The sequence below is a fragment of the Suricata suricatta genome, chromosome 2 (genome assembly GCF_006229205.1).
Source record: "Suricata suricatta isolate VVHF042 chromosome 2, meerkat_22Aug2017_6uvM2_HiC, whole genome shotgun sequence".
NCBI lineage: Eukaryota > Metazoa > Chordata > Mammalia > Carnivora > Herpestidae > Suricata > Suricata suricatta.
In genome coordinates this window covers 20,755,738-20,775,844 of record NC_043701.1, presented here as the reverse complement: position 1 = coordinate 20,775,844, position 20,107 = coordinate 20,755,738, and the positions used below count along the sequence as shown (strand labels likewise).

General features: G+C 35.7%; 1 protein-coding gene across 2 annotated transcripts in view; it reads left to right on the top strand.

The window, feature by feature from the left end:
- The window catches only part of MKLN1 (muskelin 1), a 182,728-nt gene that overhangs the window by 106,876 nt on the left and 55,745 nt on the right, over positions 1–20,107 (top strand). For both annotated transcript variants that reach the window (XM_029923291.1, XM_029923293.1), the window contains exons 10-12: positions 7,245–7,457; positions 13,679–13,900; positions 16,570–16,699. In XM_029923291.1, the coding sequence (XP_029779151.1) occupies positions 7,245–7,457; positions 13,679–13,900; positions 16,570–16,699 (565 nt within the window). The remainder of the gene's footprint in view (positions 1–7,244; positions 7,458–13,678; positions 13,901–16,569; positions 16,700–20,107) is intronic.

Here is a 20,107-nt window from a genome sequence, read left to right as displayed (position 1 = left end):
GAGGTTAGATTCCCATGGTTCATTGCTCACATATAACACCCAGTGCTCATCCCAACAAGTGTCCTCTCTCCCCAATTCCCATCACCCACTTTTCTCTCTCCCCTACCCTCCCATCAATCCTCAGTGTGCTCTCTGTATTTAAGAGTTTCTTATGGTTTGCCTCCCTCCTTCTCTGTTTCTGTTTTTTCTCCCCTTGCCTTCCCCCATGGTTTTCTGTTAGTTTCTCAGGATCCACATATGAGTGAAAACATGGTATCTGTCTTTCTCTGACTGACTTCACTCAGCATGGTACCTTCTAGTTCCATCCGCATTGTTGCAAATGCCATGATTCTATTCTTTCTCATTGCCAAGTAGTATTACATTTTATATATAAACTACATCTTCTTCATCCATTCATCAGTTGATGGACATTTAGGCTCTTTCCATAATTTGGCTGTTGTTGAACATGCTGCTATAAACAGTGGGGTACATGTGCCTCTATGCATCAGCACTCCTGTATCCTTTGGATAAATTGCTAGTAGTGCTGTTGCTGGGTCGTAGCATAGTTCTATTTTTAGTTTTTTGGGGACCCTCCACACTTTTCCAGCACGGCTGCACCAGTTTGCATTCCCACCCACGGTGCAAGAGGGTTCCTATTTCTCCACATCCTCGCAAGCATCTGTTGTTTCCTGAGTTGTTAATTTTAGCTACTCTGACCGGTGTGAGGTGATATCACAGTGTGGTTTTGATTTGTATTTCCCTGATGATGAGTGACATTGAGCATCTGACCATGTGTCCGTTGGCCATCTGGATGTCTTCTTTGGAAAAGTGTTTATTCATGTCTTCTGCCCATTTCTTCACTGGATTATTTGTTTTTCGGGTGTTTAGTATGGTAAGTTTTTTATAGATTTTGGATACTAACCCTTTATCTGATATGTCATTAGCAAATATCTTTCCCATTCTGTCAGTTGCCTTTTAGTTTTTTGATTGTTTCCTTTGCAGTGAAGAAGTTTTTTTTAATCTCGATGAGGTCCAAAAAATTCATTTTTTAAAATGTTTTATTTATTTTTGAGACAGAGAAATTCAGAGCATTAGTAGGGAGGGGCAGAGAGAGAGGGAAGCACAGAATCGGAAGCAGGCTCCAGGCTCTGAGCTGTCAGCACGGAGCCCAACGCAGGGCTCAAATCCATGAATGTGAGATCATGATCTGCGGTGAATTCGGAGGCTTAACCGACTGAGCCACCCAGGTGCCCCCCATTTTTGTTTTTAATTCCTTTGCCTTCAGAGATGTGTCAAGCAAGAAATTGCTGCAGCTGAGGTCAAAGGCTTTCTCCTCCAGGATTTTGATGGTTTCCTGTTTAAATCTTTCATCCATTTTGAGTTTATTTTTGTGTATGGTGTAAGAAAGTGGTCTAGTTTCATTCTTCTGCATGTTGCTGTCCAGTTCTCCCAGCACCATTTGCTAAAGACACTGGCTTTTCCCCACTAGATACTCTCCTTAAATTTGCTTTTAATTGGGACCTTGGGTGGCTCAGTCGATTAAATGCATCCAACTCTTGATCCCAGCTCAGGTCTTGATCTCAGGATCGTGAGTTCAAGCCCTGCGTTGGATTCTGTGCTGGGCATGAAGCCTACTTAAAAAGAAACTTTTTTTTAAATAATAAGTTATTAAGGGGCACCTGGGTGGCTCAGTCGGTTAATCATCTGACTTCAGCTCAGGTCATGATCTCATGGTTCATGAGTTCCAGCCCTACATCAGGCTCTCTGCTGTCAGCTCACAGCCTGGAGCCTGCTGCAGATTCTTTGTTTCTCTCTCTCTCTCTCTCTGCTCCTCCCCAACTCATGCTCTATCTCTCTCTGTCTCTCAAAAATAAATAAACATTTTTAAAGTTTTTAAAAATAAAAAGTATAAGAAAAGTTATTAAAATTAATTTTTAATATTTTTGAAATTAATAAAAATTTTTAAAAATTTAATAAATAAAATTTGCTTTTATCATTGGCTATACATTTTGCCTGTTGTTTTCCTTCAAAATGACATACTGACTCCATTTTTCAGAAAATATCTGTCATAGATTCTCTGTCTCTTTCTCTCTGCCCTCCCCTGCTCATGCTCTGTCTCTCAAAAATAAATGTTAAAAAAAATTAAAATATATATATCTGTCATAACCGTAATGTCTGGATATCCATATTTGGATTGTTAGTTTTCTTTCAACTAAATATAGTGTTTTGTGGAGGAAGCAACTAGGTCAGCTTGTAATTCAGTCAGTCACATAAGGTGCATTTCCTTGAAATAACCGCCATCAACTAGTACTGTTTTACAGTTTTCTTTTTTCTTTTTTTTTTTTTTAAAGTTTATTTATTTGTTCTGAGAAAGAGCAGAGGAGGGGAGGAGAGAGAGAGAATCTCAAGCAGGCTCTGCATTGCAGTGCGGGAGAGCCCAATGGAGGGCTCAAAACCACAAACCATGAGAGCCAGAATCAAGAGTCAGATGCTTAACTGACTAAGCCACTAAGGCGCCCCTGTTTTATAGTTTTCTAAATCTCTTTAATGCTCAGCTTAATAGAAGGCAGCTGGATTCATATCTGCTTCTGATCCAATCTGTTGTTATATCAGAAGTTGTGTAGCCTCTGGAAAGTTTCATGGACACTCATAAGAGAGTAAGAGTGAAAAGACAAGTTCTTATCTTAGAAGTGTTATTAAAAAAAACAAAACTAACTCTGTGGACTCCCTGAAGTGTCTTGGAGACTCTAGAACGCACTGAGAACTGCTGCTTTAATTTAATCCACTAACCGTTTTCAGATGCAGACACTTATCCATGTAATACCTCAGATATGTCCTTTATAGGTGTCCCGCTGTCACTCGCAACCCCCATCCCTGACCAGGCCTCAGTGCATGATCATGCATTCATTTCAATGTCATGTTTCTTTAGTCTCCTTTAGTCTGGAATAGTTCCTCAACCTTTCCTTAGCTTTCTAAACCTTGACATTTTTGAAGAACACAGAGTAATTATTTTGTAGACTATCCCTCAGTTGTGTTTGTTTCTTGTTTCCTTGGGATTGGATTTAGGTTGAGCATTTTTAGCAGGAACACCATGTGGATGACATTGGGTGCTCCTTAGTATATCCTATCAGGAGGCACATTGTGTCAGTTTGTCTGGTACATTTGAACACATGTTTAAGGAGAGTACCCTCCAGATTTCTCCCCTCTATGATTAATATGTAATTTGTGAAGAGACACCTTGAAATTATGAAAATACCCTATTACTCATCAAACTTTGACCCTTAGCATCCATTGATAAAACTAGTAAAGCTTTTTCTAAAGTGATTATACCATTTTATATTCCTGCCAGAAATGTATGAGAGTTCTGGTTGCTCCCCATCTTCTTTCTGCATTGAATTGCTGTGGCATGTTTGTCAAAAATCAATTGATCATGTAAATATGTCTCTCTTTGAATACTCTGTCCTGTTCCATCTTTTGATCTGCTTGTATATACCATTGGGACACTCTTTGAGGTCAGGTAATATAAGACCTCTTTATTCTTTTTAAAAATTATTTTGAGGGGTACCTGGGTGGCTCAGTCAGTTAAGTGCCTGACTCTTGATTTCTGCTCTGGTCATGATCTCACTGGTTCATGAGATCAACCCTGCGTTGGACTCTACACTGAAAGCATGGATCCTGCTTGGGATTCTCTCTCCTCCTGTCTCTCTGCCCCTACCCCCCTCCAAAAGAAATAAATAAACTTAAAAAAAAGAAATTATTTTGATTCTTCTAGGTCTTTAACATTTCACATAAATTTTAGAATCGTATTGTCAGTTTCTAAAACTGTTGGGATGATGATTGGGAATGAGATGTCTGTAAATCAGTTTGGTGAGAATTGATGTCTTAATAATATTAATTCTTCTAATCCATGGGCATAGTTAAATTAAATATCCATTTACTTCAGTCTTCATTATTTGTTAGCACTCTTGGAGTTTTTAGGTTAGAGGTCTTGAATATTTTTATATTGATCCCAGTGTATTTTTTTTTCATGCTATTGTAAATGGAGCTTAAGAATTTTTTCTTTCTGCCTACTGCTAAAATAGAGAAGTAAATCATTTTTTTAATATTACCTTTATATTATAACACTTCAAAATTCACTTATTTCTGTCTCTTTGTTGATTTCTTAGGATGTTTCAACAATTTTTCATCTATGAATAGAGGCACTTTTACTTCTTTTTGCTCTTCTTTTTATAACATTTTATTTTTTAATGCTTTATTGTACTGATTTGGACTTCTCGTATGGTATTAAATAGAAGAAGACTAAATATCGTTATCTTGTTTCAGATTCTCACAGGACGGCATTTATTATTTCACCATTAAGTGAAAAGTTAGGGGCATCTGGGTGGCTCAGTTGGTTAAGCATCGAATTCTTGATTTCAGCTCAGGTGACGATCTCACTGTCGTGGGATTGAGGCCTGTGTTGGGCTTCAGGCCAGGTGTGGAGCTTGAGATCTTCATTCTCTCTCCCTCTCTCTCTCTCTCTCTCTCTCTCTCTCTCTCTCTCTCATATGTGCATAGGCGCTCACTCTTTCTTTAAAAATATTTAAAAAGTGAAGAATTAGATTTAGGATTCATGCATTTTTACCAGACTGAAGATATTCCTTTCTATTCCTGGTTTGCTATGAGTTTCCTCATAAACGTGTATTGAATTTTATCACATGCTTTTTGTGTATAGATAAGATTTCTTTTCCTTTAATTCTGTTAATGTGGCAAATTACCTTGATCAGTTTTCAAATGTAAAATTAACTTTGTATTCCTGAAATTAAGGAATTCCTTTAGTTAAGGAATATAAATAAAACATTTAAAAAATTTATAAAAAAAAAAGATTAGTTTTGTGTCTGTTCATGAGATACACTGGTTGCTGGTTGCCTGTAAATTATTTTTCCTCTTGTTCCTTTGTAGTAGTATTGTTAATTGGTTTTTGTGTTCTCTTGTCCTTTAAAATAAATTAGGAATATTATTTCTTGTGTTTGATAGAATCTACCAGTATACTTATCCAGGACTGGCATTTTATTTGTGGGAAGATTGTATTTTTAAAAAAAACACAACAATTTAATCTTTATTTATTTATTTTGAGACAGAGAGAGATAGAGAGTGAGCAGGGTAGGGGCCGAGAGAGAGGGAGAACAGGGAATCCCAAACAGGCTCCACCCTGCCAGCACAGAGCCAGACGTGGGGCTCAAACCCACAAACCGTGATATCAGGACCTGAGCCAAAACCAAGAGTGGTTCAACTGAATGAGCCACCCAGGTGCCCCTGTGGGAAGTTTTAAGTTATGAAGTCAGATTTTCAGTAGATACAGTGACTTCAGATTTTCTTTTTTATCTCATATCAATTTTGGTAAGTTTACAGTTTTTCAAGGAATTTTTTCATTTTATTGACATTGTCTCATTTTACCTATGTTTTTCGTAATGGTCTCTTTTCTTTTTAACTTCTAGTGAGTCTGTAAGTTATGTTCCTGCTTTCATTTCTTATATTTGGCAATTTGTGTTTTGTCTTTGTTTTTAAAAAATTAGTCTTGCTAGTGGTTTATATTTCTACTAATCTTTAAGGAAACCAACTTTGTTAATTATCTCAGTTTTTTTAATCTGTTTTCAATTCTTTTGGTTCCTTTTCTTTCTTTCCTTTTTTCTTCTTATTAAGGGTATAATTTACTCATTTTAATAGCACTTATCCTAATTACGCTGAAGCAAGACATTCTATTACCTCCCCTAATAAAATTTCAAATTTTACATTCTAGGATATATGGCATAGGTTATTATGTATTACCCTATCTTTGTTTTTGAAATTAATTATGGAGGAAATTCTTTCAAAAAATAATATTTCTACCTTATCTGCTTGAGATTTTCTTTGACAAAAATCTTTAAAAACAAATTTTAAAATAGCAATTAGTATGAATACTAAACTACAGATTCAAATCAACTTAACATCTAGATTCATAATACTAATGTCAAATTATTCTTCCTTCCTAATATCTTTATTCATTTAATCTAGATAACAGTGCTAGAATAATACTGCTTTTTTAATGTTCTATCCTGCTCTAAAAACCCATGATAGTCCTTTACTGCCTGTGAGATTATATCCAGCCTCTTCTGTCAGTCATTCACCGGGCTTCTGTTTCTGCCTGACTCTTCAACCCTTGTTTATGCAGGAGGAAGTCTTCATCTCAGTTGTAACCACACATATTGTATTCGGTCTGTTTTTGCTTTTGTTACTCTTATCTTGTGGAAAAGCAATCTAGAATAGTGGAAAGAACACAGTTTTTGGTTCTAGTTACACTAAAACTTAGATTCTCTGTCCTAGTTTTGTTACATTGAACAGATTATTTAGAATCTGTGAAATGGTAATATTTCCTTATGGAGTTATGTGGGTGGAATGAAATATACATAGACATGTAATAATATAGATAGAACTTATGAGATACTTAACAAATATTGTAATATAGATAGAATTTAGGAGATATTTAACAAATATTAATTCTTGTTCCTTTTCCCCCTTTCAACTAATCAAATCCTGCCCAGTTGAAGTTCTTTTTTTCCCATGAACTTTGTTTTTAGTTTATGCTGCAGTATTGTTTTTTGCCTTTTATTCAGTCCTGTGATACAAGTGATCTCAACTAAATAATTTTTGTTGACAACATAGTGTTCTTCATATTGTTTCCCTCATCATGTTATTTGTCCGAGGGGCAGTGTCCGTTTTATATAATGTAATGTGTGGATGAAGAAGTCAAAGATTTGGATTTTTATTCTTGTGCTGTCACTAGTTTACTAGTCTTCAGGAAGATACCTTTCCTCTTCAGGTTATGCTTCCTCATCTTTAAAAGGAGATCATTAAACTAGAGGTCTTATTAAGGTTCCTTCCAATTATGAAATTCAGCAATTCTCGATATTCTTGAAGTACATGCTAGATTCTGATGAGAAATATTTTGAAAGACCAATTGTGTCTTTAGAGTAACATTTACTAGGGACTCCAGCTCTATGCACAAATAACTACAGTGCAGTGAGTGTATCACAGAAGCCATCTGAGTGTTACACGCAGAGTGCCGTGTGCAAATTAGTTTATCTCACTTTTCTGGTAGATTTTAAGCATTTCTGTGGTAAGATCTAACTGTGTGGTGGACTTATATTGCAAACCTTTTAATAAAAGTCAGCAAAATAGAGCATTTAATTTTATTTTTTATTATTTGGTCTTTGAATTTTTTTCTTTTTCCTTTTTTTGCTCTCCAGAATGGTCCTAGCGCCAGATCATGTCATAAGATGTGCATTGACATTCAGCGAAGGCAAATCTACACGTTGGGGCGTTATTTGGATTCCTCTGTGAGGAACAGCAAATCTCTGAAAAGTGACTTCTATCGTTATGACATTGACACAAACACATGGATGTTACTCAGTGAGGATACTGCTGCTGATGGAGGGCCAAAATTGGTGTTCGATCATCAGGTTTGGTGCACAGATAAATCTATAGTGGAATTAATTAGTGCTCAGTAACTCTTGCTTTTAGAGTTTATTTTTGTATGTTATGCTACATTATCTATTACTGATTTCCTATAAGTACCTATAATAGATAACAAAAATAACTGTTGTTTCAGTAATATAAAGTTACCATTTAAAATGTTTTTCTCTTGTTTGGTGCAAGATAAAATACAAAGATTTCAGAACAATGAGTGTTAATTTATAAAAACTTGAGAGAGTAGATGGAGCAGTATATATTAGGAAAAACAAATTTTAATTTTATGATAAAAAGTCATAACTCATAACAGTAACAACTTACAGGTTTAAAACTTTTTATTCTGCATTCGTGGAAGAAATTTAAAATTATTTTATAATGAGTTTGAGAATTTGAAATCTAGAGCTTTTCTTCCAATTCAAGTGAAATATATTTACTTTTGTATATAATCATAAAGCAGAGAGGAATTTGACATATACTAGATCAAGTTTAAACTGAGTACCAATAGAGGCACCTGGGTGGCTCAGTTGGTTAAGTGTCCGACTTCCTCTCCATCATGATCTCATAGTTCGTGAATTTGAGCCTTGCGCCAGGCTTTGTGTGGACAACTCGGACCCTGGAGCCTGCTTCCGGTTCTGTTACCTCTCTCTCTGTCTGTCCTTTCCCTGCTCATGCTCTATCTCTCTGTCTCAAAAATAAATAAATAAACATTTCAAAAGTTGCCTGGGTGGCTCAGTCAGTTAAGCATTCGACTTCGGCTCAGGTCATGATCTCACAGTTTGAGAGTTTGAGCCCTACATCGGGCTCTGTGCTGTCAGCTCAGAGCCTGGAGCCTGCTTTGGATTCTGTGTCTCCCTCTCTCTGCCCCTCCCCCACTCACACTCTGTCTCTCAAAAATAAATAAACGTTTAAAAAAACTTTTTTTTAACTGAGCCACAATAGAAATCACATAACGGTGCTATAGACTAGAAGACTACACATTGTGATCTGTAAGCCTTTTTAATATTAAAAATTTAACATGCTCATTATTATCCCCATCAGTGTCATTGTCACTGTTATCTGTTTTTGAATATTTAGTCCATATCAGTTTAGTATAAGTAAGTACACAAAACAATAACCAATAACAATTCTGTAGCCATTTTTACTTGGCTCACCCCATATCCAAAGGGTTTTTTGTAGTGTGAGGGAAAAAAGACTTTTTAAAAATCTGTAACACTGCATTGATGAATATAGTATTATCTTATACTTGAGAAATGGTAGATGGTGCAAAGATTATGACAGAAGTTAGCTTAGGCCTAATATCTAGGAATTAAAATCCCAGTCTTTATTTTTATTTACTTGTATTTATTGTTTCTTTGGGGGTTATTGTTAATGCTCTGCTTTTAAACTATTCTTCTGACATAATAATAATTAGTTTTTATAGGAGAATGGTAAGGAAAAGAGGAGTGGGCTTTATGCCTATCAAGTGAGTGGTGGGTAGAAAATAAAAAATGTTAGTCTTCAAAGTATTCCCCAGATTGAATTTAGAACTTCTGCTGGCTCCACATAACTGAACTCTGCAGAGCTCTGCACATCCCTGTTGACGTCCTTATGTTGTTCTTGTGGAAAATAAATACTCCAAAAACTGTTAGGGTGGTTCCAATCTTTTAAAAACAGAACATCAGCAGATAACACTGTTAGGGAAACCATTTGTTTTCTTCCAACTGGTTACAAATTTCTTCTACAAAAGACGCTTATGTCTTTCTTTTTACAGATTAAAAAAAGAATAGCTCAGGTAGTCCGAGTAGAGCACATTTATTGTCCTCATGTGTGACCTTGGTTTGTCTTGACTTTGATAAAGTAGAATGGTCTTTGGAAGCTAGGTTCTGTTACATGATGCTTTATTTTCATCTGATTAGGTGTAATAGAAGAACATGAGGGATGGAGAAACCAGGATTTAACCAATAAACACAATCTATATAAGCCCCCATTTTCTATTTGATTTCATGCAAATATGCGTTGGAACTTACTCCAAATGACACATTAAGACTTGACACTTAACATTCAAATTTGAGAAGAACGTGAGAAAGCTAGAGGCATGAAGACATGTTTAGAAGTTACTTTGCCATTTTGAATTTTACCATTAAAAAACCCTAAAATATAAAGCTTTTGGATTTCTTAAGATCACAGTGGTAGCTTAGTTCTGAAGTTTTCCAAGTTGTTGCTTTGTATGATTTTCAGTAACAATGAGAACCAACCAAAAAGATTAAGGAAAAATACCCCCACAATATGGTCAAATACTCAGTAAAACCAGGAGCCACAGAAAGAAAACCCACGACTCCCAGTTCCGTGTAAGTTTAGCCAGAAACAACTGAAATACCCAGAACCAGTGTTGGAGCCCACAGCAGTGTAATAGGGGAGATCTCAAGGCATGAAATAGAAACCCCCTAAACCAGGTAAGGTTTATGGTAAGAGATGACATGACTTCATAGTAGCACCATATTTTGAAGAAGTCATTTAATTCAGTAGCCACAGAAGAGAGAGTCCTTGAACAAGAGTATCACCCTTCTGTAGGAACCTTATTTTATCTGGTCCAGGGAAGTTCAACTCACTTAAATATGAAAAATGAAAAAGCAGTTAACACCAAATCTTTAGAGAGGTACTCTGAAGAAAAGCAGTAAGAAAAAAAAGAGCCAGCAAAACTTTCCTTCATGCAACAGCAGATGAAAAATTATATTCCAGTATTCTAAAATGAATTAAATGGCTTAATGAAGCTTGCAACTGAAGAAGACTACAAAGTATAAGTTCAAGAATGCAGATGAGGTGGCCAAATAATAGGTGCAGGTGAAAGTGGACCTGGTAAAATTCAGGAAAGAGATTAATGAAAAACATATTACTACTTTCAGAAATGAAGATAATCTACAAGGTGTGTAAAGAATAGGTAAGTGTCTTTTAGCATAGAAATAAGAAGAGTAGATAAAGAAAACAGAAAAAAGATGTAAAAACGATAGCTGGAAAATTATAGATAGAAAATACGGTCAAAAGAGAGCCAACATACACATAATTGGAGACATTACAGAAGAAAAACAGTGGAATAGGATAAATATTTATAAATAATTAATTCAAGACTACTTACATATCGAAAGGAGATGCTATATTCAGGGAAAATTGACCTAGGCATTCAACTCTAAGACCTATATTAGTAATTCATATTGAATTTCAAAGATAAAGCATTTTGGAGTAGCTAAAATTGTCAAGTCACCTATAAGAGAAATAAAATGAGACTAGTGTCAGATTTTTCTACAGGTTTATTCAATGCCAAGAGAGGCAATAGAGCAATATTTAGAAGGTATTCAAGAAAAGGCAATGTGAGGCAAGGCTTTTATATCTAGCCAAATTGTCCTTCAAGTCTAAAATTTTTTTGAGGAAATTACTAGAAAAAATAATACAAGCTAGCCAAGAAGTGGCTGGAGAAACTTCAATCAAAGCATTGGAGATTTCAGCTCATTAACGTTCTCCCTGGGTCACTTTTACTGCCCTTCTGCCCCACAATCTGTGAAATGCAAAGGAATTTTTGTTGGGATGTTGAAAAACAGGAAAGAATGTTTTGTTTTTAAAGAAAATCAGGGTCGGGCGTCTGGGTGGCTCATTCGGTTAAGTGTCCAGCTTCGGCTCAGGTGATGATCTCACGGTTCGTGGGTTCGAGCCCCCGGTCGGGCTCTGTGCTGACTGCTAGCTCAGAGCCTGGAGCCTGCTTCAGATTCTGTATCTCCCTCTCTCCCCGACCCTCCCCTGCTTGCTCGCTCTCACGCGCTCGCGCTCTCGCTCTCTCTCTCTCTCTCTCTCTCAAAAATAAATAAAAGACATTAAAAAAATCTTAATAAAGAAAATCAGGGAGAATTTCCAACTAGAGGAAACCAGCGCCTATGGGTTTTAAAACATGGGGTGTGGAATAAGTGGCTATCCACTATTTGTTTGATTTTAAAATTTTAATTTCTAACTTGATAGAGTAGATGAGTGAGTGGTCTTCCAATTTTAGACTTAGATTATTTCTGGAAATCTTCAAGAGAAAAGTTGTTAATATTATACAAACTTTAGTAAGTCATTAGCTTTTCAGAAATTTTTTCAGAGATTAAAAGTGAAAATGAAATTATAAACTGCTGAACAGCATAGTTTCCTGGGGTGATTAACACTTATTGTTTGATAATTGACCCTCATTGAAACTGTGTATCTTTTCCAGGGAAGAACCAAGCGGAAGGAATAAAATTATTCTGTTTTATGTCCTGTTCATTCTAAGATATGGGAAAGAATCAGTGAAGCTACTACAGTATCTTATTCTTTTATTGTGTTGGTTTGGTCTGGTTTTCTAGAAAAAGAGCTACCAAGAGAAAAATATGTCTGTGCTTCACCACACAACAAATGAGAATAGCCACATTAAAATTAAACTTAAATATCCCAGAAGGAAATAGAAACCCCTTTTGTAGCTATATGAAGCAGAAACATAGGGCTGGATAACGGATATTGGCCAAAATTAGTATGAATTTGTAAATTTATGGAAATTTAAATAGGGTCATATAACGTGAATCTCTCAAGATTTTCAACAAGATCCCAAGTTGCTTGGAGAGATCTGAGCCTTAAACACTTGAGACACAGTAATGTGACGCAGGTTCCATGAAGCCTTAGTGCTACAGTAGGTGAATGGGGCCATACTGAGTTGTCTTCAATAACATATGGATTGTGTTTAATGATAATCAATTAAGATCAAAGAGTAGGAATACTTTCAACTATATTCACCAAGATTTCACCCTTGAGGAATAGATTTTCTTTTTTTTTATGTTATTTCTTCTTTTTTTAAATATAGTTTGAGCAATGGAGTTATTTTTTTATGTTTATTTATTCTTGAGAGAGAAAGAGAGCATGAGCACAAGCAGGGGAGGCGCAGAGAGAGAGGGAGACACAGAATCCAAAGCCGGCTCCAGGCTCTAGGCTCTGAGCTGTCAGAACAGAGCTCAACACGGGAACTCGAACCCACAAACTGAGATCATGACCCAAGCCACAGTCGGGCGCTTAACCAACTGAGCCACTCAGGCGCACCAAAGAATAGTAGGTTTTCATCTTAATTTATGGAAGGTTGTCAGAAACGTGGGAAATGGCAAGTGACTGGATCTTTTTTATTGGTTAGGGAAGAATTAGGAGATGTTAAAATCTTTTTTTCTTTTTAATATGAACTTAAAAAATAAAATGTATAATTAAAATAGCTTTTTCCTAAAAATAGTACAAAAATAGATGAGTATTACAATTTGATAGGAGGAGAAAATTGGACATACAATGGCTGGTATTTGTGCTTTAGCCAAAAAAAAAAAAAAGATGTTTTGTGTATGCAATTTATTCTTTAAATATCATTGCCACTTGCGTTCAACATCTGATTCCCAACTAGGACTTATATAGAATTTGTCCAGTTTATCTGTCCACTTTGAAAAAGAATTTGATTCTTGTGACAAATGGCTTTTTTCTTAGAGATACTTTTATGAAAAGCCATGATCTCCTTGAATGAAAGAATCAAGGTTGGCTTTTGAATATAAAATGCATAGCATACCTCAAAGAAAATTAAATTTATAGTATTATGTTAAAGGAGGCAGATTCATCACCACAGAAGTCAGTTTCGATTGACTGCAAATGTCTTTCTGTTTGTTTTTCTATTTTGTAACAACATAATTTGAAGAGTTTTGCGAAATAAATTCAGAAAGATGAATTCAGCTGTATCACTCTTATTGACATATATGCTGTCTGATTAAATGGTAGCAAAATTAATAGGATGGATGCTTGCCTAGAGTAGAAAGAAGGGAGGGTTTATAAGGAGGATGAGGGGGAGGGTGTGATCACTTTACCCACAGAGTATGATCAGTATTCAGTCTTAGGTATAATTTAGCACCTCATGTATTATTGATTTGGTAAAAATTATACAGTTTTAAGAAAGCATAAAGCTCTTTAACCCAATATATTTTGCTCTCACTGGGAAAAATGGAAACCTGAAAAAGTATTTAGAAATCCATCCTGATTGCAGGATGGTGGTGCATTATTACAGTAAGTGCACACGATAATCAGGGATGCTATTTACTGTTATTAAAACGAAGTTTAGTGTTTTGAGAATCTAAAGGTGCACACCTTGGTTTCATTTTAGCATGTAAGACAGGACCAATCTGTAACTATTCAATCTGTTGTCTTGTTCTGATAGATGTGTATGGACTCAGAAAAACATATGATCTACACCTTTGGTGGTAGAATTTTGACATGTAATGGCAGCGTAGACGACAGCAGAGCGAGTGAACCACAGTTCAGTGGGTTGTTTGCTTTCAACTGTCAATGTCAAACTTGGAAACTTCTTCGAGAGGACTCCTGTAATGCTGGGCCTGAAGACATCCAGTCTCGGATAGGACACTGCATGCTATTCCACTCAGTAAGAATATTCTATACATTGTATTGTTATTTTTTCATGTGTATCTCAATAGGAAAAGGAGTAGTAAAATCTAAATCTTTAGAAAGAGATCAAAACTTTCCATTAAAAATAAATGATTAGTGTTAACAATGAAAGACAAAATGAAAACTTCCTTGGCCAGTGTACGGTTTGCTAATTATGAGACTCTTCCCATTAACCATGTAATTCCTGAATAGTTATTACTCAAATACTAATCAAGGCACTTTTATGACTAACTTTACTGCTTATACAGATATTGTAGCTATTTCTTTTTCTTATACCTTTCTACTTACTGATTTTTCTTAGTAACTAGAAGATCAGTTGTTTTATTTTCCTCTCTGACACTCTCCATTAAGTGTGAGGAGTTAAGAATTGACTTTATAGAATTAGAATTTAAATTTATCAGCAAAACCAATATAGAAACATATCTTTAACCTTTCCAGATGTTATGGTGAAAACTTGGGCTTCTTTCTGTGAACATAACTTTAAAAACGTACTGTGGAATATTTTAAACATATAACAAAGTATAGAGAAGAGTGTAATAAATTCTTGTGTACTTACTTATCTGTTTCAACAGTTAACAAGATTCCACTATTCATTGTTCATGTATCTGCCCCACTTAATATTTTACTTCTTTCTTTGATGTTTCTAATTTTTAAATTTGTTTTTTAAATTAATTTATCCTTTAATTTACATCCAAGTCACCATATGGTACAACAGTGATTTCAAGAGTAGATATTTTCAAGTTTATTCTTAAATATTATTGTGCTGGGGTATTTTAAACCAGATCCCAGCCAGTCTATCATTACATCTGTAAATACTGTAGTGTATCACTAACAGGTAAGAAGTTTTTATAAACATAAATATGATATCATTATAATACTGAACCAAAGCACCAGCAGGTTCATATTATCCTTAATATATAGTTTGCATTCATTTTGTCTTCTGAAATACTGAAAAATACTTTTCTATGGTTGGCTTAGGCAAGTCACACTCTAATTGTATTGTATTCGGTTGTTATGACTTTTTAATTTCTTTTAAGCCATAACAGTACTCCCTGCTTCTGTTTTTTCCCCCTTGCATACCCATTTATTTACTCGTTAAACTGAATCGTGTGTGCTCTAGGATTTCCCGTATTCTTGATTTGGCTAATTTTATCCTGGTAGTGTTGTGATTGTCTAGTCTCCATATTTTCTGTAAGCTGGTAGATCTAGAGGCTTCATCTTAGATTCTCTTTTTGGGGGGGGGGGCAAAAGGAGGGGTGCAAGAATATTTAAAAGATGGTCTGATTGCAAAATGTCAAGCGGCATTTAACACGTAGTTTTCATACTTTTGGTGATGTTAAGAATATTCTATGGGTTTAGGTGTTAGCCTTGCCTGATTGGTCAGTGATAAAGTTTCTTGTCATTCTTTTTACTGAATGGTTTTTGCAGTCATTGATAATTATTGTGTGGGGTTTGTGAAACAGATTTTTCTAATTACATTATTTACTCTGTATTTATTAACTGATTCTGATATTAAAAACATCCTCATTAACTATTTGGCTACCCTGATGTGTACACCACACAGAAAAATATTTGATTTTTTTTCCTCTTTATCACCTTTTCATATTAGTAAGTTGAGGCTCCAAAGTTAACCAGTGTATACTTTCGGGCATTATCCTGAACTTGTGGACTTCTATATCTGATGTGTTTAATCCAGCACTGTCCTGATTCTTCTTGAGGCCCCGGTTTTTCTCTTTGTCCAGGAGGGCCCCCTTCCCACATATGTATATGCACATAGAGCTATATGTATATATGCACATACCTATATATCTTTTTAGTAAGAGAAAAATTAAATCATTAGTTCCTCCTAACACAGCCATTTCAAATTAAAAATCGAGTTTTAAATTTTAATATCCTTTTGATTTTGTATTTATGTATCTTTTAAAGTTAAAATCGTACTTCCTAATGACAATATTATTCTGTTTTTCTGTAATAGTTACAGAATCCCAGAACTAACAAAAATTACTAAATGTTGTCAGGTTGCTTTCTGGTTATTTTTCTATTTAGGATATAGCTGGGGATGGGAAGTCAAAAAACATGAATTAATATTACTAGAAATACTATTTCTCTGTGTGATCATGTCTCTGTGTGGTCATATCTTATGTACAGATAAGTTTATTTCATTGTTTTTCAAATTTCAGAGATTGTTTTTTTCTTTGGAGTTAATTTTGTTTTCTAATTAAATGAAAACAATATCCATGGTTCTAAAGGCAAATCCATACTTTTGGAGAGATCAGGTTTCTCTATTCCTGTCTTCCTGCTCTGTCCCTTCCCATAAAGGTCTTTAATTACTTTCTTTCCTTTGTTTCTTTTTGAAGAAAGAAGCAAGCATATACACATTCCTCGTTTCCCTTTCTTATGCAAAGGTAGTGCTGTACACATTATTCGGTACCTTGCGTTTTTACTTTAATAGGGTATCATAGAGTTCACTACCTCTCAGTGGCTAGACAGCTTCTCATCCCTCTTTATACCAGCACAGTACTCCACTGCATGGGCTCTGTCATAAAATAGCTTTTATAGAGGTTTAAATTGTAAAAGGGTCATTCTGAATTCTTCGTGGAAGTGACTACTTTCTCCCTTCTTTGCCCTTTTTTCCTTATTTTTCAGAAAAATCGTTGCTTATATGTATTTGGTGGCCAGCGATCGAAGACCTATTTGAATGATTTCTTTAGTTATGATGTGGACTCTGATCATGTAGACATAATATCAGATGGCACCAAGAAAGACTCTGGAATGGGTAAAGGCATTTAGCAATTCTTCTCTCGCGTCTTACTTAGCTCCTTTAGAAAGAAGACTGTAGCCCATTATCTTTTCTCTCTAACCATTCTTCACCCTTTCCCCCATGTCTTTAATTGCAATAACTCTGAGTAAGAGGAAGAAAAATCTACCAGCTAAATTATTCAGTTTTATCTGTTTATAATATATGAGTTATTATTTCCTTTTATAAGTTTCTAAAGGAATTATTTGTGTGTGTGCTTGTTTGGTGGGGGGGGCTTTGCAAAAATTAATATCTTAAAAACGATCTTATTCTATTTTTTTAATCCTTTCTACCTTTTCTGCTTTCACTATAGTGACTTCTATAATAGGCTAGCATAATAGACTATGTCTTTATTCTACGGGAGGACCTAATGTAACTGTTAACGCCTTCTAAGTTTGCAAGCTCAGCATCCAAGTTATTCTCCTAAGTACTAGGGTGACTGATTTGCCTCAGATAGTACCAGTCTCCTGCATATTGCCCTGGTCTGGTTATTACTAGTACCTACTCACTCGCAAGTGTCTTATTTTGGATAATAGTTTACATAGTTTTCCTGTGTGGTACTCATTTTGCCTATGATTATTATACACAGAAGAATGATATTTAAGACCCAATGGTTTAAAATGTCTAATTTGATGGGACGCCTGGGTGGGTCAGTCGGTTAAGCATCCGACTTCAGCTTTGGTCATGATCTCACAGTTTGTGGGTTCGAGCCCTGCGTTGGGCTCTGTGCTGACAGTTCAGAGCCTGGAGCCTGCTTCGGATTCTGTGTCTCCCTCTCTCTCTGATCCTACCCCACTCATACTCTGTGTGTGTATGTGTCTGTCTCTCTCTCTCTCTCTCTCTCTCTCTCTCTCTCTCTCTCTCTCTCTTTCTCTCAAGAATAAACATTAAATAAAATGTCTAATTTGAGAAATTAGATCAGCTTGCTTTTTTTCTTTTAGCTATTTCATTTTTAATTTTTTTTTAATGTTTATTTATCTTTGAGAGAGAGAGAGGCAGAGTGCGAGGGAGGGGCAGAGAGAGGGACACACAGAATCTGAAGCAGGCTCCAGGCTCTGAGATGTCAGCGCAGAGCCCAATGCGGGGTTCAGACTCACAAACTGTAAGATCATGACCTAAGCTAAGTATGATGCTTACCCAATTGAGCCACCCAGATGCCCCTTAGCTATTATTTATGAAAATAGGTATTTTTATTAAAATAGTTGATATTAATGAGGAAAAACTTAAAATGTTTTGACAAGACGGCACCATACTTCAAGTGAACATGAAGGTACCCTCAGGACTCTCTTCCCATCTTTCTTACGAGACAGAGGCTGGAGCTTTTTTTTCCGGGGGAAATGAGTGCAGAGGTGCTTTTTCCACCATACCTAAGCTACTTCCCAAGATTAAAAGAAAAAAGTGGCAAAGACCTACTACAAAAATTCACCCTAAGTAAGTTTTAATGACAATCATTTGGAGATTTTTAAAGATTAGTTTTTATTATTATATAGTAATTTGCAAAACTGGTTAGGATAATGCTTTGTTCATGGTTATGACTAGTTTTAGAGCCAGCAAGGGTGATAATTATTCTTTTTGTTCAATTTTGTTTTTGTTATAAAAGTAGTAATATGCTCATTGTAGAGAATTTGGAAAATATAGAAAGATGCAAAAAAGAAAATGTATCAAACTATCCAGACATAATCTGTTCTCATTTTGGTATATTTCTGTCTAGTTTTTAACAATTTATTTATTGTGCCTCATAAAGCAAATGTCTTCTGGGAACATGAAGTCGTCTTCTCCTCTGAAAAAGCCTCTTATAGTTGGCTTTGGCATCTTCCAGGAATAGGAAGCGGGGATTGAGTCCTCCTGAGTCTGGGTTTTCAGCTGAGGTAGAGAGTACAGTGCTTACAACCAGAAAGTTCAGAGTCGGGTATAGTTACCTCCAAGACTCATTACTGTTTACCCAGCCTGGGCTTCATGATAGTCATAGAAGTGGATTCCTTAACAATAAAATAATAATAATAAAATACACTTTCCCAGGGGCACCTGGGTTTCTCAGTCGAATAAGCATCTGACTTCAGTTCAGGTCATGATCTCATGGCTGGTGAATTTGAGCCTCGCATTAGGCTCTGTGCTGACAGTTTAGATTCTGTGTCTCCCTCTCTCTCTGACTCTTCCCTGCTCGCTCACTCTCTCTCTCTCTCTCTCTGTCTCAAAAGTATTTAAAAAAATTTTTTTTAAATAATAGTTTCCCCCAAAAAAGGTATTTATTGTATAAAACTTTGCAGAATTTGATAGTCTGTTTTTAAATTTACATTAAATGTAATTTTTTTTCATCATATGGTTTTACTACCATGGACTAGAAGTATTAGGAAAAAAGACAAGTGTGGATTCATTCCCTAATTATTGTTAATAGTCAACTTTTGTGAAATCAGAATCACCAATTTTGCTGTGCTCTTTAATTTTTGATAGATTTGTGGTGAATCATTTCATGCAAACAAGTTTATTCATTAATTTAATAATATTTGTTGCTAACATCTGAGTTTGACCCTCTCTCTTCTTCCGTCCTAACATATTTTTGGTGCCTTCCATGTGCCATATATGTTTTAAGAATTTTCAGAAGGGGCGCCTGGGTGGCTTAGTCGGTTAAGCGTCTGGCTTCGGCTCGGGTCATGATCTCACATTTTGTGGGTTCAAGCCCTGTGTCGGGCTCTGTGCTGACAGCTAGCTCAGAGCCTGGAGACTGCTTCCGATCGTGCACTCTCTGTCTCTCAAAAATAAATAAAAAAATAAAATAAAGTAATAAAAAATTTAAAAAGAGAATTTTCAGAAATATCTGTGGGCCTGGGGGTCCTCTCAGAGCACCCCCCTGTTACTGGAGAGACTCACAGTTGCCATTCAGTCCTGGGAAGAAAAGTCTTCCATGAGAATAAGTCATGTAGGAGGTCCTGGGTAGATAAAGCAGCTTGGGAAACCATCTCTGCAGAGGTCATCTTTTGTGTGTGTGTGTGTGTGTGTGTGTGTGTGTGTGTGTGTGTGAGATAAGTTTTTTTTTTTTTAGAATACAACACTATTTTTTTAACATATGCAATTATTTTCCATCATTTACACTACAGTAGTTACAATGACACTCCAAATAGATAAGCAAAGTAAAAAATCAGAACCCCGACTTCTATTTCATGTAATTAGAAGGTTAAGTAACAACTAGCTAATCACCTAATTTCACAGCTATCTGAAGTGGCAATCATTATATAGCAGCTTATCTATGATACATTCAAGATAAATGATACAATTTATTACTTGCCCATAAGCTACAACACAGCCTGCTTAATACCTTTCCTTAAATTCCACCTCTATACTACAATATACTTGAGGTCCATGCAAAAAAGTAGCTACCTTTTATATAGG